Source organism: Gastrolobium bilobum, unplaced genomic scaffold (genome assembly GCF_033153095.1).
Source record: "Gastrolobium bilobum isolate Gb01-03AN ecotype WA unplaced genomic scaffold, APGP_CSIRO_Gbil_v1 utg33134, whole genome shotgun sequence".
NCBI classification, from domain to species: Eukaryota; Viridiplantae; Streptophyta; class Magnoliopsida; order Fabales; family Fabaceae; genus Gastrolobium; species Gastrolobium bilobum.
In genome coordinates, this window is record NW_026896225.1 from 99,246 (window position 1) to 124,497 (window position 25,252).

At 33.1% G+C, this 25,252-nt stretch overlaps 1 protein-coding gene across 1 annotated transcript; it reads left to right on the forward strand.

Annotated features, from left to right (window-relative positions):
- Positions 1 to 12,501: 12,501 nt before the first annotated feature.
- LOC133298335 (uncharacterized) lies at positions 12,502 to 15,082 on the forward strand. The gene is made up of 8 exons (XM_061497600.1): positions 12,502 to 12,651; positions 13,484 to 13,607; positions 13,699 to 13,783; positions 13,916 to 14,206; positions 14,304 to 14,421; positions 14,524 to 14,589; positions 14,817 to 14,882; positions 14,984 to 15,082. Exons 1-8 carry the CDS (start codon positions 12,502 to 12,504, stop codon positions 15,080 to 15,082), a joined length of 999 nt encoding a protein of 332 aa, XP_061353584.1.
- Positions 15,083 to 25,252: the final 10,170 nt, after the last annotated feature.

The following is a 25,252-nucleotide window of genomic DNA, read 5'->3' on the forward strand; positions in this document are numbered from 1 at the left end:
TAACTACTATGCTATATATCTTCTATCCAACATATTCTCTCTCTTCTAAGTTCTAACTGCTCTTCCCACGTCTTAGAATAAATAACTGCCTAGCATAACTTCCCTTTTGGTTTATTTCTACAGCTATAAACATATCTAAGTGGCTGGTTTGAGTAACCCATCCTTCAGAATAGGTTGTGGGCGGTCCAGATTATTGTTCGGATATCCATCAGTTCTAAACATCTTTAGGGAAAGAGAGTTTGAAATCAGGGCTCTATCAGATTTGGGAAATCTGGTCACCGTCGATAGTGGCAGAAGAGGTCAACGAGAAAGAAAGGGGTAGAATGGAAAGAGACACATGGGACCTAATATATCAAATTTTTATCAGGTCTAATCTCACCTCCCTAAATCCGATTAAATAATACATCATTTTGATATATTAAAGTATTTTGTTGTGTAAGCTTATACTATATATACTATACGATGATCATGTCAAATAATTAAAAATATAATATATAGTATAAACTTATAATGTCATGCCTTATACATTGTATCAAAACATGCCCTTAACATAGTACTGCTATTATTTTTCCTTTACCTTTTTTTGGTATTTTTTTTTTTTAGTTCATGGAATGTGTTTCACAGTGAATATGATAGTGGTTAATTTTCACTTTTTTATTTTTATAATGATTTTTTAACATTCTATGATTATTTCATTGCTAATTATTTAAAAATGAGAAAGATTAGAAGAAAAAAATGTTTATATTGATTATTGACGGAACAAATATTTTCTGTATTCTGATTTTTTTTGTTAATAATAATTGTTTCATTATTTATTATTGTTTTAGAAAGTAAGAAACGATCGAAATATACAAATTTATATGGATCGAACAAATGCGCTTAGGAATGTGAATGGTATTGACTGTTGTGCTTAGTTTTCCTTCGCATTTTGCAATTCTTATGAATCACTTTGAATATGGTAAGAATATTTTTTTTATCAATTATTAAAAAATAGAAAAAACAAAATAAAACTGAAAATAGATTAGTGTTTATCTTTTTAAAGAACATAAAATTGTGTTATTTTAATAAAATTACTATGTTCTATGGTAAAAAAAATAATTACACAATAAAAATCATGGTAGGTGAAAATATTGTTTTATGGTGAGAAAAACAATTACAATATAGAAACTGAAATTTTTTTAATTTAAAAATTAAATAAAAAACAATAATTCTAACTAAAATGACCGTCTTTTAAAAGAATAAATATTTTTTTGCAACTGAAAATATTTAAACGGGTTGAATAAATATGCTGTTGACTGTGATGAGTACTATGGTCATTTTCTGACAATTTTTATGAATTATTTTAAATTTTTGTATGAGTATTTCATCATTAATTGTTGAAAAGCTTGAATTATTAAGGAAAAGTGGAGAGCTTTTATAACTAAACAGAAATGGGTTTTGCTCTGAAAATCTGCAGGTTTGTTTATGATATATATTGTATGTTACGGGATTCAAAGTATAATGGGATGGTCGGTTATCCTCTTAATATATACAAGTGGATCCCTGGTTCACGGTGCTGAAATGTATGCATACGAATCAGATTCGAGACCAACTGTGTTCATACTTCCAATTGGGCATATTGAAAATTGAGTCAAACAATTGAAATACGCAACATGACATGATATATAGGTAGGTGTTCACTATGTCTTCGAAATTATCATCAGTAAGCCAAAAAGCCAGAAACTTAAAAGGCTTGGAACCATGAAAATTAATATTGGGATTATCATCCATTAAAATTATAGACCTGTGATCGAAACTGATGGAAGGTGTCTGATGGACTTGCTTGGCCATATAACGTTGCATGCTTCAGTGAGGAGTGAGGTTGCAGTTGGAGAGCCACTCTCTAAACTCATTAGCAGCACCCCAACAGAAGGGACCTCCACCAACCTTCTCATTAGGGACAAGCAAAGCGTTGAAGTCTCCCATGACTAACCTAGGGGATGACCCATCCATAACAAGGTTTGAAAGTTCACTCCACAAGGTCCTTCTATCACATTTCCTTGAACTAGCATAGACAAAGGTAATGAAGTCCATCTTGGAACTGTTCTTATGAAAAACCTTCGTGTGAATAAACTGGTGATGGGATCTTAGAATCTGTATTGAGAATTCAGCCTCCTCTCACAGTAACCAAATCCCCCCGAAAATTCCAAGGGATCTTGCCTGAAAGACTCATTAAAGCCAAATTTAGGAATGAGCCTATACACTTTATCTCCGCTGACTTTCGTTTCCAACAAAGTCAAACGACCAATATAAAATCTAAATTTAACATCTCTAACGAGGGTCAAGAAGCCCTTCTTGGCAACCCCTCTAGTATTCCAGCTACAAATAAACATAACAAAAAAATAAAAGGAGGGAGCCATTTACCCAAAGGTCAAAAAGGGAGGGATAAAAAATGTCCATTCGCAGTAGGGTTGGCAAAACGGGCCAACCCGGTTCGACCCGGCTCAACCCGCATGTAATCCGAAAAAAATGAGTCGGGTTAGGGTTGACTCGAGAAAAAAAAGGAGAGAAAACCCAACCTAACCCGACCGAGTCGGGTTAGGGTTGGCTCGCGGATTGACTCGAAAATTTGGCTCATGGGTTGGCTTGAAAAAATAGCTCGCGAGTTGGCTCGAAAATTGCTCGCGGATTGTCTCGTTTTCAGCCTATTTAAATGTACATGTAGTATTAATGTATCAACTATGTGGCTTCCAACGACTTAAACAAAGGGTTACAAAATGAGGAATAAAAACAAAATATTCTAATTTCAAATTTTTTTCTCCACAAATTTGCACCAACATCAAGAAAATCACTTGCTACCAAGTGGCTAAGATATTTGAACCAAACAGAGCCAGCACAACTTAACAATTTAAAAATGACAGGGATGTGAGAAGATTAGAGACTTACATTTAGAGAAGGAAGAAAGACGATGACAGCATGTGTGGGTTTTGTCCATTTTTGTATATTATATTTTTTATTTTTTATTTAAAAAAAACTCGACCCGCGGGTTGGCTCATTTTTTTCGAGCTGGCTTGGGTCTGGTTGGCAGCTCATTTTTGCCAACTGGGCTCATTTTTGACGGGTTACACCACTGTAACATCCCGATCTCGAGCCAGTTCAATTGACATACACATGATACAAACACAAACAACGAAAGACTTAACTTACGAAAATACGAGCTAACTTTTTCTTTTTCTTTAATCCTTTTTCACATGATATCTCACATTGCACACTTCTCCTTATTTAGTTCTTATTTGATAAAGACGAAAATCGGGCAGAATAACCTTTGAAAATTGGACAACTGGGGAATTTTCCCACTCTCAAGGGTTCCTGATAAACAGTTTATACCATATATGATTTCAGAAATATCAGATATCTATATAAGACAATATACCCATCCATGGGCGCATGCATAACTTGGCTCTGTGGCACTATGTCTAACAACATATATATTTCAGCACATGCACATATCTGAATATACAAATGTACATGCATCAAATATGAACACATGTACAAAACATATACGGAGCATATATTGTATAATGGATCAAACATCATGATCACAAAATGAATAGAACACTATACAACAATACATATTCTCCAAAAATACATCTAAAATAAATAGTAGCCTCCGACAATTTACCAAGGTTCCAGCAATGACTAATCCATCTACATGTCCCGGCAAAACACCATGCATGTCTTCCTTTGTGAAATATAGCAGAGGAGGGTCTGGTTTGCTGAGGTCTTCCTTGAATTTGGGGCGATCCTGAATAGAGAGGACCTCTTTCAAATACTTCCGTTTGGCACTTACAGTGTTTCCTCCTCCTCCAAGGGCTCCACTAATTACGTTGCAGTCAAATTCCGCTTCCTGGAACTCGTTATGGTTGGAATCATTTTTCTGATTCCTTTCATCCTTGTTTTTCTTTTCAGGAATCAGGATTTTACTTCTATTTCTATTTTCCGACTTCCTTTTGTTATTTTTGGAACCTTGGGTTTTGATAACGTACTGGCGTAATCTTCCATCTCTAACAAATTTCTCCACTGCACCTCGGAGATCCTAACATTGATCGGTAGTGTGACCCGGACCATCATGGAAAGCACAATACTTAGACTTGTCCAAACCTCCTCTGTCAAATATGGGTCGGGGTCTTTCTACTTTCTTCATCTCCGTCATTGCCACTTTCCTCCAGATTTGAGAGCGTGGTACATTCAACGGTGTGTACTTCTCATATCTTCCAACTCTATCTCGACCATCCGGGATTCTGGCCCTTAAGTCTTTTTTCTTATTGTCAACTCTTTCTTTTCCTTTCGGAGCCAGGCTTCTCCTTCTCAGGCTAATTCTTTTACCTTTTTCAGATTGCGCATTTGCAATCTCCATTTGCTCGAGTTCGAGGTACTTCTTAGAATGGATTCTAAATTCTTCCAACGTCCTCACCGGGTCCTTATAAATCGACTTGGCTAGCCTGGATGCTCCATCCAAACCAGCCACAATGAGATGTACGTGGACATTCTCTTGTAAACCCGGCACTTGCAATGCATCGTCCTTGAACCGATTGAGGTATCTCTGGAGGGTTGTCGTATCTTTTCAAGTGAGAACTCGGACTTCAGATGTTTCTTGCTTGTTGCAAAATTTAAGAGGAACTTCTCCCCAAATTCCTCAAAAGACCCAATGGAGTTGGCAAGTAAGGTAGAGAACCATGCCTGCGCAGCCCCAGTCAGGGTTATGGCAAATATTCGAGATATGAGAGGCTCTTCTATCCCTCAGATGTACATGTTCGTATCAAAAGCATCGATATGGACCTGTGGGTCTTGACTTCCATTATATTTCGACAGTCGCGCCGAATCAAAGTCTTCTGGGAAAGGTGCATTCAAAATCTCTCCAGTGAAGGGGTTGTTATTATACTGCCCCCTGCTGTATTTTCTCCTGTAGGCACCAGGTTCCACCTGTCCTATAATGATATGTGCATCCCAGTTGGGGCGGGCTCCATCCTGGTGTCTTTGCCCTTGGGGCGGGTTCCATCTCGTTTTGAGTCATGGCTTGTGCAACAATATTCTTGTCACCCCTTGTCAGGTTATCCAAGTTCGGATTCATCGTGTTCACCGGCTTAGGCCTTTCTTGGTTTTCCACCTCAGCGATCCGATTTTGGTGCTCCGGGTTGCGATTCCCTTCCCGGCCATTTGCACCCTGGCCATCGGTTCCTCTCGTGTCTGGTTCAGTCGCCCCCATTAAGCGTTGTTCCAGATCTCGCATTCCTCTGTTATGTTCCTCTCGTATCGTCTGGAAGTCTTGTTGCCGCTGAAGGTTATTACAATTTTCCATCTCTGTCATTCGCTGCATAATCGCAGCAAACACATTCTGAGCCTGTCGAGAGTCTGGATCGGCTGATTAGGCAACGCGAGCAGCAAAATCCCTAGGATGCTGGGGAGGGTTATTTCTTACTGGAGCCATAATTGGAGTCGTACCCCTATCATGACGCACTGGAGTGGAAGCGGTGTCCGAGACATCTTCACAGACATGGACATGATCATAATCCACATCGTTTCCTAGCTGGTGTTGAGGCCGATTTACCTCTTTCAGAACTGGATCTAGCGGTTGGTTCTGGTTTTGGGGTGGCTGCTGGCTACCGCTCCTTGTTTGGATTGACATCCTTCGTCAGATTGGTGGGAACTTCAAATTCAAAGAAGACAAAATTTCCCCACAGAAGGCGCCAATGTTCTGTCCTTGGGACAGAGATGTCCAGCCCAATAGGCTGGTATGTTACTCTTAGATCTAGTGCCTTCTCCAAGGTATCTATGAAGGAGATACCCTTGAGTCAAGCAGATCACTGTGCACAGAATACTATAACGACGTTAGCCAATGGGGTGTGTGTGTGCGCACAGTGACAACATAACAGTAAGAGAGAGTGTAACGTACCTTTAGGGTTTACCTTGTATTTATAGAGGTTACCTGTGGGTAGTGTGGATGGGCCTTTGGTGCCTCTGATAGGTGTCCAGGCCTGCTTGCTATGCTGTCGTATTAGGATTAGTATCCTTGATGGATATCTATCCGTGATAATCACTGATCCAGATCTTGAATTGCTCCTTATTGGGCCTATCACTTAATGGGCCCCTTATACGGGTCTATAACAGTGATTGATATATTAATTGTGATTGGTACATTAATTGTGATTAATACATTAATTACAATTAATTGTCATTTTCCTTCATTTTTTATTTTTTTATTGTGATTGGAACATTAATTCTGATCGGGCAATGAGATTGTGCCACCTAGCACACCAAGTTCCCTACCCCTGGTAGCGAACTTCGTCCAATCAGCTTTTCCTGCAAAAGTGTGACATGTGTCACGAAATCATTGGCTACCAAGTTCTCTACCAGTCGTAGCGAACTTGGACACGTGGCAGTCAACTTGTCTTGCGAAAATGTGCCACGTGTAACAAAATCATTGGCTACCAAGTTCGCTGGGAACTATAGCGAACTTGTTCGCGTGGCATATTGGGAAATAACACTGTTCGCGTGGCTTTTGGATAAAAAAACTTAATGAACAATGACATTTTGGTCACTGTTCCTCTTTTTTTTTTTGTCAAATAGATAACCTAATTACCTAGAAAAGTATATATATAAAAAATTATAATATTTCGTAATTTTTTATTTAAAATAAAATATTTTATTCCCCCATGTCCTAGAATAGGACCAAAACCATGAAGCATGTTCTGTTTATAAGCAGAAACTAGTGTATTACTCTTGCAATGCACAAAGAAAAAAAGAAATCAGTTTGTTTATATTGTAAAAATTAACGCAAATTGTAAAAGCATATCGCTGCATTTTAGCTTGTCCCGTAGTCATTCAAAAATTACAAAGTTTGACTCAACTTCTTTCAGTATTTCTCAGAGATGGACTTTCATTTATAAAAACGTGTTAGCAGGTTGGATGGGCCGACCCTTCGGGCTGAGCCCAATTTGCCACATCTAACTATCAGCATTTTTATCAGCATGTAATAGGTTTTTATACTTATCCACACAAAAATGTTCTTATAGTCGTGTCTAGATTATTATCTATCTATATTTTTTTATAGTTACCTCTAAATCGATCCGATATGTGTGTATTTGTGACATATATATCAGATGAAAAGTTGGCAAATATTTGAGTTAGTACATTTAATATTTTAGTAAACACTTCATAGTTGAAGTTTAATATGATAATATCAAAAGACCAATCATTAGCTCAATTACATAAGTATAAATAATTAATTACAAAATTAACATATATATAAGCATATATTTAATGCATGCTATTTAATCTCAATAATATTTCAACTCTATCAATAATAATTTGGTGAAGAATATGAAAAGTCAATTACTCACTGGGTTAGAAACAACTAATTATATATAACATTAAAATAATGATATACTGCAAAACATTGAATTATTATTCCTTTTAATTGAGTAATTATAAGAATATAATTATTTTTTGCAAGAATTTATGTCCTTAGTATTTGGAATTTTACAAATTTATATCTACAAAAATTGAAATCAGATTTAGTAATTTAATTATAAAAGTATAAGGGGTGAAATTTTAATTTGATTATAAAAATGTTTTGGCAAGCGGGGGCCGAACCCAGTCCGTCACCTCTAACTATCAGTATGTAATAGGTTTTCATATTTATCCTAAAAAATAGGTTCTTATAATTGTTTCTATATTACTATCTATCTATGTATTTTATAGTTGCCCTAAAATTGACTATGTGAGGTGTGTGTATTTGTGACATATATAATAGGTGAGGAGTTGGCAAATATTTGAGTTAGTACGCTTAATATTCTATCCAACTCTTTATAGTTGAAGTTAAATAGGGTAATATCAAAAGATCATTCATTAGCTAAATTGCATAAGTATAAATAATTATACACAAAATTAACATATATATAAGCATATATTTAATGCATGGTATTTAATCTCAATAATGCTTCAACTCTACTAATAATAATTTGGTGAAGAATATGAAAAGCTAACAACTCACTAGGTTGGAAACAACTAATCATAAATAGCACTAAAATAATGATATACTGCAAAACATTGAATGGTCATTCTTTTTAATTAAGTAATTAATAAGAATAAATTATTATTATTTTTTGCAAGGATCTGTTTCCTTAGTATTTGTAATTTTATAAATTTGTATTTACAAAAATTGAAATCAAATTTAGGAATTTAATTATAAAAGAAGAAGAGTGTCATTTTAATTTAATTATAAAAACGAGTTCGCAAGTGGGGAGGGTCGGCCCCTTGGGCCGAGCTCAATTTGTCAACTCTAACTATTACCATGTAATAGATTTTTATATTTATCCTAAAAAAAAGTTCTTATAGTTGCCTCTATATTATTATCTATCTATGTATTTTATAGTTGCCTCAAAATCGACTATGTGAGGTGTGTGTGTTTGTGACATATTTAATAGATGAGAAGTTGGCAAATTTTTGAGTTAGTATGTTTAATATTTTATCCAACACTTCATAGTTGAAGTTGAATAGAATAATATCAAAAGACCATTCATTAGCTTAATTGCATAAGTATAAATAATTATTCAAAAAATTAACATATATATATATATATATATATATATATATGTATATATATAAGCATATATTTAATGCATCGTATTTAATCTCAATAATACTTCAACTCTACCAATAATAATTTGGCGAAGAATATAAAAAGCCAACTACTCACTATGTTGGAAACAACTAATCATAAATAGCATTAAAATAATGATATAACACAAAACCACTGTTGTAAAACCCGGCCTGACCCTGTCGGGTCGACCCAGAACCCGGCGAATCGGTTATCTGACCGATTTGGGTCAAGTATTGGATCGGTCATGCATCGACCCGGTCAAACCCGATCAAAACTCAGACAAAATCGGTCAAACCCGGTGACCCGGTCGGGTCATGCATTTTTTAAAAAAAGAAAAAGAAAAAATCAAAACTGTTTCATCTTATAAAAAAAATGTAAAACTCATTTTAAATTTTTTTTGTAACTTTATTTGCTAGTTTACTCTTCTACAATGACCTCTTAGTTTCCAATACTGAAGCAATTTGTGGAATAATAAATTAGAGAATGTGAAATATGTCATTTTAATGTAGTTAAATTTAAAAAATATGAGTTCAATATCATTGTGATGTATGTTTATGGGAATTCTGAGTTGCAATTTAAATTGACATAGTAATAGCATGTATTTTTATTTAATTATGCTTCATGTTTTTTAGCTTATTTAGTGAATTTTGTTTAATTCATTTTACATATGGAGAATATAATTGAATTTATATGTTCATATTTATATATATTTATATATATATATATATGGGTCGTCCGGTCCAACCAGTGACCCACCGGTCCGACCAGTGACCCAATAACCCAATACCCCGATCGGGACGATACCCGGGTTGGGTTTAACAACACTGCGCAAAACATTGAATGATCATTCTTTTTAATTGTGTAATTAATAAGTAAATATTTATTTATTTTCAAGGATTTATGGCCTTAGTATTTGAAATTTTACAAATTAGTATTTACAAAACTGAAATTAGATTTACAAATTTAATTATAAAATATGAAAGGTGAAATTTTAATTTAATCATAAAAACGTGTAGACGGGCGGGGCAAGCCAAGCCCAGTTTGTCATTTCTAATTATCAGCAATTTATATTAGCTTGTAATAGGGTTTTATATTTATCCACACAGGAAAAGATTCTTATAGTTACTTCTAGATTACTATCTATCTATGTTTTTTATAGTTGGCTCTAAATCGACTTTCTAAGATATGTGTATTTGTGACATATATATTAAATGAAGAGTTGACAAATATTTGAGTTAGTACATTTAATATTTGAGTCAAACTTAAAATCGTGTGTCCTTTAACTTGAAGTCTATCTCCTTATTTTTTATTTAACATTTACGTGTGTCTTTAAATTTTTGTAAAATATACTTTTTATCATGTATTTTACAAAACCATTTTATTTTTAAATTTTTTATAATAAAAAATTCGATTTATTTCCTTTAATTTATGTCTACGAATAATTTATTTTAAAAGCTTTAAAAAATAAGTTTAAAAAATAGATATATTGTAAAACACATGCAATAAAAAACAAACCAAGTCCTCACCAAAAACAAAAAACAAACCAAGTTGTGCATGGTTAAAATATGTTTTCCATTAAGTGTTTTTTAGACTATTTTTGCATCCTTGCATTTTATAGACTGTTTACGATAACTATTTCTCCATTATGAATGTTCAACAGAAGGATCAAGAAATAACTTTAATGATATATATATATATTTTAAACTTATTATTTGAAAACTAATTTTTAAGCTTATAACAAAAGCATTAAGGTCTTAAAACATAAAATATAAAATAGATTAATTATTATCTAAAAAAATTATTGTTGGTAAAAATGAAGTATTATTGAGATTAAATATGATGCATTAATATAATGCTTATATACAATTATTTATTCTTATAATTAAGATAAGTATATTGGCACGCTATAGGTTACATCCAAAAAACACATATATAAGGTGGATTTTTAAACTTTGGCATTGAATTGAATCAGAAAATCACAAAACTATTGTCAACATTTTTAAAGTGAAATTTTAAACTTAGTTTTGTATTAAACTTATAGAAAAATATTTCTGTAATTACTGTAGATAAGTTATCTGAATTTATTCCCAAAACGACATCGTTTTGGAATTGAAATATTAAAAAATTATAATTATAAAGACTATAATAAGCCTGAAATAAATTAAAATTACAAACACACCATGATTTCTGTCCTAAAATGACGTCGTATTGGGCTTACTGCATATAACTTATCTGCAGTAACTGCAGAAAAAGCGAACCCTTATAGTTTAAAGTTTCTAACAAAATAATGTTTTGTTTGTTTTTTGTAGTAGCGAAATTGATAGGCTTAACAATTTTCCATGCAGAAAGTAATGTGATTTTATATTGGTAATGAATGCTAAACTGTTTTTCCACTAATCAAGTTCAAAATACAAATTTGAAAAGTTTTGTAATTTTGTAATGATTGCTGAACTCTTTTCTCAACCATCAAGTTAAAAATTCAAATTTGAAAAGTTACTAAATTGGAAAAATTAAAAGACCATTCACTAGCTTAATTGCGTAAGTATATTTTAGTATTCACAAAAGTAACATATATATATATATATATATATATATATATATATATATATATAAGCATATATTTAATGCATCGTATTTCATCTCAATAATACTACAACTCTACCAACAATAATTTAGTAAAGAATATGAAAAACCAACTACTTTCTAGACGTTAAGCAAATGGTCGAATTTAAAAAAAAAAATTAGTATCTCAAATTTTATAAATTAGTATTTACAAAATTAAAATCAGATTTAGGAATTTATTACACACCTGACACATCCATTCAAAGAATATTTATTTTTAAGTTAGTTGTGAGAATCATTACTAAAGTTTTAGAAGTATTTTTTAACTCCTAAAAAACAAAAGATATTATTTATGCAATCAAAAATTAATTTGTAAAAATAATAAATAGAATAAACATAAAAATAGGTATAATATATATATATGTGTGTGTGTGCGTTTTTTTTTTTTTTTGCGATGAGAATAAACATAAATTATGGTCTTGTAACAAAAACATCAAATGCTCTGAGGCTCTTCTAATTGTTGTAAATCATCGCAAAAGATTTAAAACAATGAGATTTAACATTTTTTTATGTACTGAAGACTTAAAAAATAAAATTAATTTTATATATTTTAATATTTTTTAAAACTTTAAAAAATGAAAATTATTTTCAAAAAATAAAAAATTATTTTTAAACTAGTTTTCCAAAAATTCTTAAAAAAAATAAGAGTAAAAGAAAATATAAGGAAATAGATTATTTCATCTCAAATAATATACGAAATTTTGTATCCTTTGAAGTTTGAAGATAAAATTAGTGGATGCATGGTTTTTCATTATTTTTTTCTAAAAATTAATCCTTAATTATGTTATTTGAAACATCTATAATTATTCCAAAGAAATAAACAACATTGGAAAGTTTGATGATGTGTTACTCTCTCCTTCAATTTCACAATTGTGTTCACACTTGAAAATGTTTGAAAAGTTTCTTCTTTTGGTAATTTCTTTAAATCGAAAATTAAAATTAATTAGTGGGAAAAATAAAAGATCCTTATCTTTGTGGGGTCAAGCTGGATTAAAGTTCCACTATTTTATGCATGGGTAATTGTTATGTGCATTTAATATTTAAATGTAAATTTAATACGCTGCACGATAAAAGAAGTTCAAAGAATATGGTCCATTTTGGAGGGTGTGTATATATATCCTATGTGCTGCTTGGTTTTTTCCTTTGGTCATCGCCTTTTGTGATTCTTCACCTCCTCATCCTGTTCTTTTTCGCTATATGTTGCATCTTCATCTTCTCAACCTGTTTTGGTGTCACATATGTACTCCAGATATGATTTCATTAAGGATCTTAATCCGTCGAAGGAGGATTGGAGGATTAAGGTGAGCGTGGTTAGGACTTGGAAGGTTCCTAATTTTCAGCAAAAAGATTTTGACGACAATCTGAACATGGTTCTATTAGACGAGACGGTAATACTTTGTGTTCTGTTAATTCCTTTTTCTTTTCTTTTTTTGTTTTCTTTTCGTTCTTTTTTTTTTACGACTCTTTTGTAAAGGTATCTAATGTATTCCTTTTGTAGGGTGGAAGGATACACGCTACGGTCAAAGGATCTCTACATGTGCGTAAAAATATTTGTGAAGGGGATGTCTATTTTATAAGAAATTTTGGAGTTAGATTAAATAGTGATAATTTCATGCCAACTAGACATGATTATCGTCTGTCTTTCAACTTGAGGACCGATGTTAAATCGACTGTTGATGCTACTATTCGTACTAACGGATTTTGTTTTGTTGATTTTGACGTTATAGAAAGGGAATCAGCTGACTCTCCTCATTTTTGTTTTTGGATTACATTCGGGTATCCCCACAGCCGATAGCCATGAAACTAATCCCTTGCCCCGGGTCAGCGCACAAAGCGGTAAAGAGCTGGCCACAGAATGCTTTCCATTCACAAGAGTTGGGGTTCGAACCCCCAACCACTTGCTTAAGGGACGAGATGCTGAACCATCACGCCCACCCACGTGGTTCTGACTCTCCTCATTTAGTAGGTAATGTTTTTGTCTCTGAGTTTACTGATATATTTAATGTGCTGATGTCATTGATAAATGTTCAACTTCTTTTTCTATAGACGTCATCGGTTTGCTGTTAGGTATTGGGGAAGTTCGTGAGCATGTTGTATCCGGTAGAAAAACAAAGATGGTTGTTTTAGAACTTGACGACCTCAGGTATTTTTGTATGATTGGTGCGAAGTATATTTTCATATGAAATATATTTTTATTTCTTCCAATTGCTTTGTAAATAGGGGTCACAAGCTCGAGGTACTTTGTGGGAACAACATGTGGATAAAGTGCAGTCTTTCTTGGCAAATAATCAGTCTCCTCAAAATCTTGTAATCGTCCAGCTTGCAAGGATTAAGGGTTTCATGGGTATTTTGAATAATTTGTGCTTAATAAATTTCATGTTTATATTTGGTGTGTTTTCGAAATCTCCCTCACTTTCATTTACATCATTGAATAGGTAAGATAGGGATAACGAATACAAAATATACGACGAGGATTCTCTTTGATTCCAGTCTTCTCGAAATTGTAGAATTCAAAAAAAGGTGAGCTTTTTCTTTACCCACTTCGTGCAAAAAAAACATAAAAAAAGAAGAAGAAAAATATGTGTATATGTCTTCAATTAATTGTTGTTTTGAGTATGTATAGTGATTGTTTGCTATTGTGTTGCGTTTTAGGCTTTCGTCTGATCCAATAGCTAACGGTATGAGGTTGACTCAGTTATCCAATCAATCATCGTATTCTTTTGAAAATGATTTTCTGAAAGACACAGAGAGGAAGTCTATTGGTGACATTAGTAATTGCGGTGAGATTACCACTTGCATTACTTATGGAACAATAAAATCAATTGAAAGCAAGTACAACTGGTGGTACAAGTCTTGTAAGAAATGTCCATATTCTGTATGTGAAGATTTTGAAAAATTGTATTGTAAGAATTGTCATAAACATTGGGACGATTATTATCCAAAGTAAGTATTATTTCATGAGCTTTTTTGATTTTGTTATTGAATCGTTGCGCTGCGCAATTATTTGTGGACTGTTGTTTTTCGTATGTGAAAAATTTAGTGTTCAAGTGAGAGTTATGGATGACATGTATTCTGCGTCTTTCATACTATTTGATAGAGATTGTGTTGCTTTATTGGGAATGGGTGCTGCTGAAATACGCAAACAACATTTCAAGCGGGTTTGATACTCATTTCTCGCATTTTGTCATCTATTGTCAATATTTCTACTTTGGAATTCCTTTTGAGGTTTTTTCTTTTTCTTTTTTCTTTTTCTTTTGTAGGGTGCTGATTTAGAGCTTTATCCCGAAGAACTTAACATTCTTAACGAGAAATCCATGTTATTTAAGGTCAATATGAAAAAAAGCATGTAGACTCATTGAACGAGCCAAAATATCAAGTTTCAAGAGTTTGCAGCACGAATCTATTATCAAGTCATTTCTTAAGTCTGTGATGGAATCAAATGTATGTTGTTTTAATTTAAATTCATAGTTTTATTGCATTTTTTATTTTTGTATGTTTCTTATTTTACTTGGTTTATTGAGATTAAATTTATACGTTATAAAAAAAAATGCAGGATGAGACCACATTCGATAATACATACGACAATGATGTTGTATCACAGGAACGAGGATGTGTTGTGGTATCTAAACATCTATTATCATAATCAATCAAATAAATATTGTGTCCATTTTTAATTACAGACAATTGTGAATATTTCGTAATATTTTGATTTGTTACCAGGATGTTGAGAGTCAAACTTGTGAAAGTATAGGTGATGCAGACAAAATTTTAATAATGGCGTTGAGGACAAATGTAATTCTTCTATTGTCCGTCCTTTGAAAAAGATTAAACTAGAGAAAGAGTTAAGTGCTTGCCTGTTAATTCTTACTTTGTTCTGTACTTTATTCATTTAAATTATAAGCATTATTTGTTTAAACACTGACACACGGGGATTAATTTTTTTGAAATAGGTTTGATGGTGAAGTTGGAGACACAAAATTGGAGGAAGGAAATCTGTGACTTATTACGTCGTGTATGGACCGATAAGTAGAGTGTGTGGTGGAAAAGAGATTTTGATTAAACAGTGAATGGTTGCAAATGTTTTGCAAAGTCTTATGATGCATGGGCATAACAAAATGCTATATTTCTAGAGATATTGCTCCATTATATACAACAATGTTTGAATGGAGTAAAATATAATTATATATTTGCTGTACAAGTAAGGATGTCCTTCGCTGTTAAATACGTGGTGACTTTTTTTAAACATATCTTTAAAAAAAACAATATGTCCAGACCGTGTAAATTCAGACAAATTTTTTTATCATTGCAATTATGTAAATGAGAGTGGATGGAGATTGCTTAACGTGGAATTGCTTAACCAGTAGAATGGGGTTCTGAATAATTAATCAATTGTTATACTTCATAGTTAATAATAATGGGTTTAAATGTTGTTACCATTGATGTTTCATGTGATAACTTAAAAAGTCTCTGTTATTGAATGCCTTTGAATTTTTTAAACAATTACTGATGGACACATTGGAAAACGAAATGCCTCATGTGTGTGAATTATAATACCATTAATTGCTAAACCTATTAGGAGATAGTTGTTTCACTTGAAGTAAATGGTCATTAAGAATAAGTGGAGCTTCTTTGGAATTTTAACATTTTGTAAATGCAATCAATACACAGCAGACCATCTATGTGAATTATAATACCATGCGATTATGTAAATGAGAGTGGATGAAAATTGCTTAACGTGGAATTGCTTAACAAGTAGAATGGGGTTCTGAATAATTAATGAACTGTTGTACTTCATAGTTCATAATAATGGGATTAGATGTTGTTACCAATGATATTCCATGTGATATCTTGAAAAGTCCCTATTATTGAATGCCTTTGGATTTTTAAATCAATGGCTGATGGATGCATTGGAAAATGAAAAGCCTCACGTGTGTGAATTATAATACCATTAATTGCTAAACCTATTAGGAGATAGTTGTTTCACTTGAAGTAAATGGTCATTAAGAATAAGTGGAACTTCTTTGGAATTTTAACATTTTGTAAATGCACGTAGTACACAACAGACCGTGGTTTGGGTTTCCATCGTTATTCATTAAATTTTTTGTATTCAAAGGGAGGGAAAATGACACTCTTCAATTTTAACGAAATATCTATGCATGATGAGTCGATAACCCAACTCCATTTAATTATTCCTTTTGTAAGCCCTAAACCATTCAACTTCTCCATCTTAAATGGGCATTTTATCATTAAATATTTAGGACAATACCGGTGAATGGGAGAATGTTTTACACATTTCAACTGATATCCTTTAATGCAATTTTCTTTTCTCGATAAAGCGTAACGAATAGTCATGGAAGATGAACTTCATTAATTTGTTATAAATAATGCTTAACTCCTCAAAGGAGGGTGCAATCATTATTAATAACAATTCAGCTAACTTCCTTTTGTCAGTTGTTTAGGCTTTGATCGATGGCTGGTTCTTCTTCTGGAAAGCAGATGATGATTGAGAAGGAACAAGAGGAGTGTATCAAATCTCTTCCGTACGATTTGTTGTTGGAAATTTCTGCATGGGTGGCAGCTGGTGGGATCGTTGATATCTACATGCTTCAACTAACTTGCAAGGAATTTAGTCATTTTCTATAGGACGACTATTTATGGACACGTACAATACAACTTCTGCTGTATGGAGATAATTGAGATGTACAACAACTTCCTCATGTGTGGGTGAAGTTTTGTTATCAGAAAGTCTTCGGAATAAATAAGCATGATGTTTTGATATATCAAATGATTCATTTTTTAGCTTTTTAAATAATTTTATTCCCATTTCTTTAAATGAACGTAAATAGCCTTTTTTACATTAAATTGGAAGTTCTTAAGTCTTGAATGGTTTATGTCTATTGGAAGTTTAAATCTCCAAATGTTGTGTCTCTATGTGAACTGATTTATCAAAGCTTATAAAAGTTGGCGAGATAAATATCATTCTTGAACCTACCCTACTCTTAGAAAAAGTTTTCTACTGATTTACAAAAAAAAAAATGATATGACGAAAAATACTTCTGACATCAAAATGCTTCCAAGAGATTTGTGGTTATATATTTTCGCAAATGTTGCCTCTCATCAATTGAGGACATTTGCAACGTAAAATTGGGCTGCAAATATTTCTAACAGATAGCGGAACACAATTTTGTTTACAGGCATGTTTCGTTGAATAAGTTTGCAAAATCTGACTTGGAATGGATTACCCGGTATGTGTTTCGTTTCGGGGATGAAGATGAATCAGTGTACAACGTTTGAGTGTTTGAATTTGAATTGTATGAATTTGAATTGTGTCAATTGAAAAGGTTCAACAAGGAGCGAGAGGTGAAATTCTTGAAACGTTGCTATGAGAGTGGCAACCCACTGATGATGCTTGGAAATTGAAATGATTTTGACGGCAATCTGTTACCTGTCCTTAGTTTTCTTTGTTGTTGTTTTACGAGTACTAGTGTAAGATAATCATGTCAATGTTTAGTCTTTTAAAATTACTTGGATGTAATCATATCCACAATGATGTGAATGCAGTCTTGAAATACTAATATTCATTATTTTATGCTATTACAAAACAACTTCATTGTATGCAATGCCCTTTGCACTTCGTTATCAGTTGATTATGGTTCCAACAGGGTCAACGTTTGATGAGTTAATTGTATGCTGTTGAATAATTAATGGGGAAAATGTATTATTAAGTTGAATACAAAGAGTTTAGCATAGATGAATTGAACAACACATATCCCAAATGATAATTTATTGCACATCAATTCTAAACCATTATACATCGAAAATATGGAAATTTAAGAATCTAAATTATTAAAACTTTAAAAATGGGATGTGTTAATTGAACACGACAATTGGTCCATGTTCAATTTGTCTATATTCATTTGAACCATTTCATTTGAACCATTTAAACGTCTTAACTTTGTATTAAATGACAAATCATCGTTTAACGTAAATGTCAAATGGAAAGAGTTAAAGGTTTAATTATGGTTTCATGCGTTACGTTTTTTATAAACAGCCCATGCTTAAACGTCGTAATTAAGCCTTGGTCCAAACGATGAATTCAATTACTTTTTTCAAAGTTAGTTGAGTATTTCAATCGTTGTTTCTTCCCTTCAAACAACTCATGCTTCATTATATATAGATTAGTTCAATAAGCCCATTACATTTTTCTATCAACTATAATTAAAATTGTTCATCTTTTCCCTATTCAATGGCTTCATCTTCTGTCAAACGTGTAAGAGTTGTGAATCGCGATCCTGAATCCCTACAGAGTCTTCCATCGGAATTATTACTCGTGATATTTAGAAAAGTGGCCTCTCATTCCATTGAGGATGTATCCAATGTCAAAATTGCTTGCAAGGAATTTCTTCATCTTGCCGAAAGTGATTATGTATATGAACGTGTTTCGTTGAAAAAGTTTGCGCTGGGGCCATTAGAATGGATTACCGATCAAAAACTGTTTCTTCATCAAGTAGAGAGTAACTGTGTTGATGACCATGGATCGGAGAACAGAGAAAATGTATCTGAACAATACTTTAATCGCGTGCAAGGGTTCAACAAACGAAGGCAAATAAAATCCTTGGAACGTTGCAGGGAGAGCAGCAACGCTGAAGTTTTGTATCGTGAATGATTGGTACAATATTTTCGAGAGACATCCAGTACTCAGACGGTTGTGTTGGCTCTTGAAAGAATTAAAACCGCAGCACTAAAAGGTCATGAAGATGCCAAGTATCTTTATTGCATGATATTAATGACGATGGATGATGACAATCAAAGAAATTTGGGATTTCAAATTTTTTGTTCTCTAGATAAGTCGAACAATTTACAACAATGTAGAAAACGTGTGAAATGTTTTGTCTTAGGCTTGTGGGTAGGGGTGTCAATACGGGTTGACCCGACACGAATTCGACACGACACGAATACATCAACACGAACACAACACGGATTTTTATTCGTGTCAAAATCTTCAACACTGACACGACACGAATTTTTTGCGTGTTAACACGACATGACACGAATAACACGGAAAATATGGGTCAAAACGGTAATTGATAAAAAAATTTAAAAAAATATATCGAAAATAAAAATTTTAAAAAATAATAAAAAAAAAAAATACGGGTCAACACGAACACGAATTCATAAACACGAACACGACACGAATTTTTTTACGGGTCAACCCGAACAAGAATTTTCGTGTCGTGTCGCGGGTCGACCCGCGTGTCAAAACCTATATTGACACCCCTACTTGTGGGTGCATAGAGAAATCGTTCAAAATCCTAATTTAGCAACCTTCTGCAATTACAAAACATGCAAATTGACATCGGTTTCTGATGTAATGTCTCCGTGGGACAATGATGGAGATAAGAATGATAGTTTTGTTACATGTCAATTTTGCAATGCAGATTTTGAATTTTATTTGTTTTGTGTAATGACGATAGTCTAATTTTATTTCTTAGGATGATAAGTTTTAAATTCGAGTCTTTGTATTCCTTCTTCTGATGTTGAAGGAACGGTGGTGAAGACTTAAAGTGTTGCATTATATCTTTCTGGTGTTATGTAATTTGTACCCGTTTCGGAATATATTAAGTGAAGTTTGCATAATACTTTTCTTATATCCATTGAAATAAATAAATCATTATAATGCAATTATCGTCGTAATAATTATCTACAACATGAAAAGTTCTAAACATTATTCATTGCTCATTTTAAAAGAAAAAATATAAAATGGTTAGTACGGCAATGGACGCAACTCTGCAACCATGTCGTAATGAAATTTTGTGTGTGTGTGTGTGTTTTTTTTTTTTTTTTTACTTTGTGTTTGCACTTATACTGTAAGGAGTTCTTTTTTAATCTTTTCGTGAACCCTAAGAGCAATGACTAAAAGGAAATCAAATAACCAATCAATAAAATTATGCATTTAAATTAAACAACGAAATTGTAACGCAATTATTAATTTATTGGGTGAGCAAAAATTAAAATTGAACAATAAATAAACATTTTCCAATATTTCAGAAATATGTGTGTGCTATTTGTAACACCCTGTATATATCCGGTAATGTTATCATATCATCGTATTAAGCTGCGCTTAATTAAAAATGCGGAATATCTTTTTCTTTTCATTTATGACGTCATTATCATTACCAACTTGCTTAATTAATCATTTAAATAAAACCATGTCTGTATGTAAATTGCAAAAGACAGCTAACTGAATACCTCATTAATTAAAATAACAGATATAAGTCTCTAGTCACGAAACTACAACACGTAGACTAGACAGCCTACTAAGTTATACAACTCAACTTAAAGTACTAACATAAAGTGGCATGGACAAACCCCATGCTCACCCAAATAAGGCACAAGCCCAACAGAAGTTTCAACATCATCATCATAATAAAAGCAACTAAAAACATAACATCAACAGAATATCTAGCATCCAACATGTCAGCATAATAAAAAGCAATAATCATCAACTAAGCTCTGGCCTCCTGCCGCTAGAGGCATCAGCCCCCATAATACCTGAACCTGAAATAAGCGCCCCAAACGTGGGGTGAGATCTCTAAACAAGAAATCTCAGTAAGACAAGGGGTCCTCAAATATCTTCCACCCCAAGCTCACTTACATGTGCAATATAAGTTCTAAAAGCAGTACTTCAATATCAGTTCCAAAAGCAGTGCAATGCAACAGATATTCATGTCATGTGTGTTATAACAATTCTACTGATCAAAGAAGTGCAGGAATACGTCTATTACCCACACTGTATCAGCCCATGCTGTACCAGCCCATGCTATATCCGCCCACAGGAATACCCCATGGCTTCCTGTTTAGACGGAACACCACATACATATCATATAGCATTTGCACTTAGCAGTTCAATAGCATTTCAACAAAACCATACATGAAAACACATCATGCGCATAACCATCCCCCCATGGAGTATGGTGGAACAGACAATGGCTAAACCGAGGACACGAAAGCTTACCTTGCAAGTTAGCTATCCAAGCCAAGAGTCCACAATACCTCAGAGTCCACAAACAGCAAGATCACAATCTGTTTTAGGACCAACAAACATATTATCAAACATAGCTCATAAGCATAAACATAAAGACTACGTTTCTCTTTTTACGTTTTACGTCTTAAGGCTTCCCACAAAGCCACAAGCCCTAAATCCCTTGATTCTGACTTAAATTCATTATTACAGAAGTACCTCATCATCATACTAGGGTCCACAAACACATACGTCTATCCGGATATATGTCAGGGGTATATCCAGATATCCAGATCCTCATATCCAGATATCAATATCCGGATATTCATATCCGGATATTTCGCGACAGAATGCAGTTTCTGCATTTCGCGAAGATATCCATCAAAGGCCCAACTTTTACCAATTAAGAACGTCCAAGCATGCATTTTTAACCTCTTTTAAGTTCATAAACGGATTACATACTTGTTTAACTTATTAAACATGCCAAGACATCTCTTTTAACCAAAAGAGCTCATGATCAAAGGTGGTAACACTTATCCAAGCTTCAAACTCAGCAAGAGAATGCTCTTGGAGCTCACTTGAAGCTCCTAAAGATTCTGACTTGGTCCAAACACAAAAATGGAGCACAACAAGGTTCTTTCCTCACCAAAAATGGCTTCTTGAGCCAACAAGAACAAGGCACAAACTCTCAACCAACCCAATCCATGAAGTCAGCCTTCACAACTCACACACAGAAGCTGGCCATCCAGAAAAGGCTGCCTCTCACCCTCACAAGGCAACACACAAGTGTTTACAAGGAGGAAGTGTGAAGAAATCAAGAAAAGATATCAACTTGGTCTCAAAAATGGAGAAGAGAACCCATGGACAAGGTTTAGAGAAGCTGGTCAGCCACCCTTTCACGTAGGAAATAACTGAATGCCTAGGGTTTTGTGCTAACAAACATATATATAGTCACTTAACACTAAAACACACAGTATTAACTTTAATTGCTACGTTTAACATATTAATCCCAAACTCAGGATTCTTAACCTAATCAATTTTACAAGAATTATCATATTTTTATTTTTTTTTTCGCAGCACCTTTCCGGTACGCGCTTTTCATAGCCAGTATCAGTTTCTGGCACCATCCCTCATTATTTTAACTTGAAACTCGTTTTACAAGTCCTATATATTATTCTAGTAATATTCATGCACTTATTATAATTTTCCGAAATACTTTTTCGGTACGCATTTATATCGAGTAGCAGAACCGGTATCTGCACTTTTCGTCCGAAAAGAGACTTTCAGCATTATTAACCACTTTCTATATTTATTTAAGCCTCATAATAATTATTAGGGTCAATTATGGAATTATTTCCTATTTTCGCATAATTAATTAATTAACTTCCTTAATTAACGGTGCAGATTCTTACACTATTATTATTGAATACTCCAAAGTAGAAATCCTTTCAAAAAAATATGTGTGTGCTATTATTATTGAATACTCCAAAGTAGAAGACCTTCCATATTCTTTCAATTATGATAATTAAATGTCTTTTTAGTCTTCCAGTGTTCAACTTCATTTATAAGTGACCTTTTTTCATTTTTTCTCCTTTTTCGTGTATAATGAAATCTAAAGGTGAAAGGACACAACTTCTACTGCATTGGACTTTTGCAAAAATTTTAGGGTTGCATTTGCAGACCATTATGAGGAAAACTCAATTAGAAACACAAACTCCTTCAGGTAAAAGAAGGAATATTGGTCATTTTAGTGATAAGTTATGTAATTCCTCCCCTACAGACGATAATATATAATAACCCTAATTTGGATAATTCAAAATTAGAGAGTTATTATGAGGACCTAAAGGTCATTGATGAGATGAGGAAGAAATTATATGAATTTTGATATCCATATTGTTGGTATTTTAAATAGGTGGATTTCTTCCTGTTAATTTTGACTACTGATGTAGCAATAGACAGTAGAAAAACCCTAACCAGGTGAATCTGAGTTAGAGAGTTATTCTAATAATATCAGTATCATATGTGAGTTTAGAATTCAATTCTGCAAAGATTGACATTGTGGGTATTATGAGAAAGTGAGTTTTGACCTAATAGTTTGTACTACTGAGGCAGTAACATGTATCTAACTAACCCTAATCAGGGAATCTGAGATAGAGGATTATTCTAAATGATATAATTATCATTCACTACTATAAGCAATATGTTCGTTAGTGTGACTTTTAAATTCCCAAAGCTATAAACCAAAAAAAGAAAACAAAAAATACATTTTATTGACAATCTATGTTGCACTGACACCGATGTCGGACATGGGATACGGCACGACACGATACTCCGATACATTAATTCTAAAAAATGTTAAATTTTGACACGTTAGGACACGTTTGATATTATATAATACTTTTATTTTATGTAGTGTGTATTATATTTAATATTCAATAATTTAACAAAAAAATAAAGCTAGACTTATAATATCCATCAATTTTGCAAAGAAATATAAGATATCTCAAATGTTTATGTTAAACTCAATAAAGTAATAACTGTAATTCAACGAATCTAATAGTTGGAACTCAAAATGCAATGCAACATAACCTTTGAACATTTTTTGAGTTTTTGCAACGAGTATTCACTACAAGAAAAAATCTTATTAGTGTCGCAAATTTCGTCACTACATATGAAATTTCGTCACAAATTTCTAAGTCGCAAATTTATTTGTGACGAAATTTGATTATTTGTGTCGAAAATTGTCATTTGTGACAAAATTTGTGACGAAAATTTTTGTCACAAATAAACTTTTTTCTTGTAGTGATTAAAGTGTCAGAAAGTGAGTGTCGGACACGACACATCAGAGATCTTGAAGTGTAGATGCTTCATAGTTGACAATTGCTCAAAAGAAACCAAAAAATAAATAAACAAAAAAAAGACAAATTTATTCCAATGACTTTTCACATCCTAACATCATCAACCGTCGGAGTTGTAAATTTCTTCAGCAAAGGACATCTGCATGGCACGTTTATACAAAGAAAGATCTTGTACAATTTTACGAAATTCCTTACAGGTTAGTTGGACATTGTAGATGTCACTGATGGTTTGAGATTCAACCCTTGCAAAAATCTCCAATAAAATGTTGTTTGGAAGAGTTTTAAGAGACTCATTTCCTTCACTGTGAGAGATCCTTGTATGCTTTGTAGAAGTTGATTCAGCCATTGAGTTTTTTTCTTGAACTCTATTCAAAAGAAAAAAACAAACAAACGATGTTCAAATTATTGATATTAGAGCATGCTTACTCTGATTATATAATACGTTTTCATCAAGCTTATGGGGTACTTCACCATATAATCATAAATAGCATTTAAACTTTATCTCGGTAATATGCACACTTGGTGGCTTTGACAGTGAGGACAATGAACCGAACCATTTAAAATGGAGAATACATAAAGTCCATATCTCATAAAACAATACGGTGAAAAGCAGTTAAATATTATACAGTAGAAAACTATTTTTGGTTAAAAAGACAATGTGAAAGTTAATAGAAGAATACAAAGGATTTGGGCAAAATAGTATTAAAAATATTTTCTAGTTACTTGTGGCTAGGGGTGTAAATGGGCTAGGATGGGCTGGACTTTCGCCTTTTTGGCCCAAGCCTACGTCAAAAAAATTCAGCCTATCTGGCCTACTGGCCTATTAAAGGTTTTATTTGTAAGCCAAGCCCGACCCATTTTTAAAAATAAGAAAGTCTTACATGGCCTACAGGTCTTGTAGGCCTCCCACTGTAGATACTAAGCAAAAAAAATAATTGTATAGAGCAAAGAAAGTTCCATTCATGCATGCACTAGTACTTCTCATAAGAAAAAAATGACAAACAAGAAAGAGTCAACATAATACCCCAGCTCTAGAATGTATATCATAGAGGAATAGAGTCAAAGAAATGGAAAAAATAAGAAAAATATAATTACCGTACGCTGAAATAA

Excerpts from the sequence above, each read along its gene's own strand:
- LOC133298335 (XM_061497600.1), top strand. The coding sequence starts at position 12,502 with ATGTACTCCAGATATGATTTCATTAAGGATCTTAATCCGTCGAAGGAG. Across the intron at positions 14,207-14,303 it reads TGGGACGATTATTATCCAAA|TGTTCAAGTGAGAGTTATGG; the intron begins GTAAGTATTATT and ends TGAAAAATTTAG. Across the intron at positions 14,883-14,983 it reads AGGAACGAGGATGTGTTGTG|GATGTTGAGAGTCAAACTTG; the intron begins GTATCTAAACAT and ends ATTTGTTACCAG.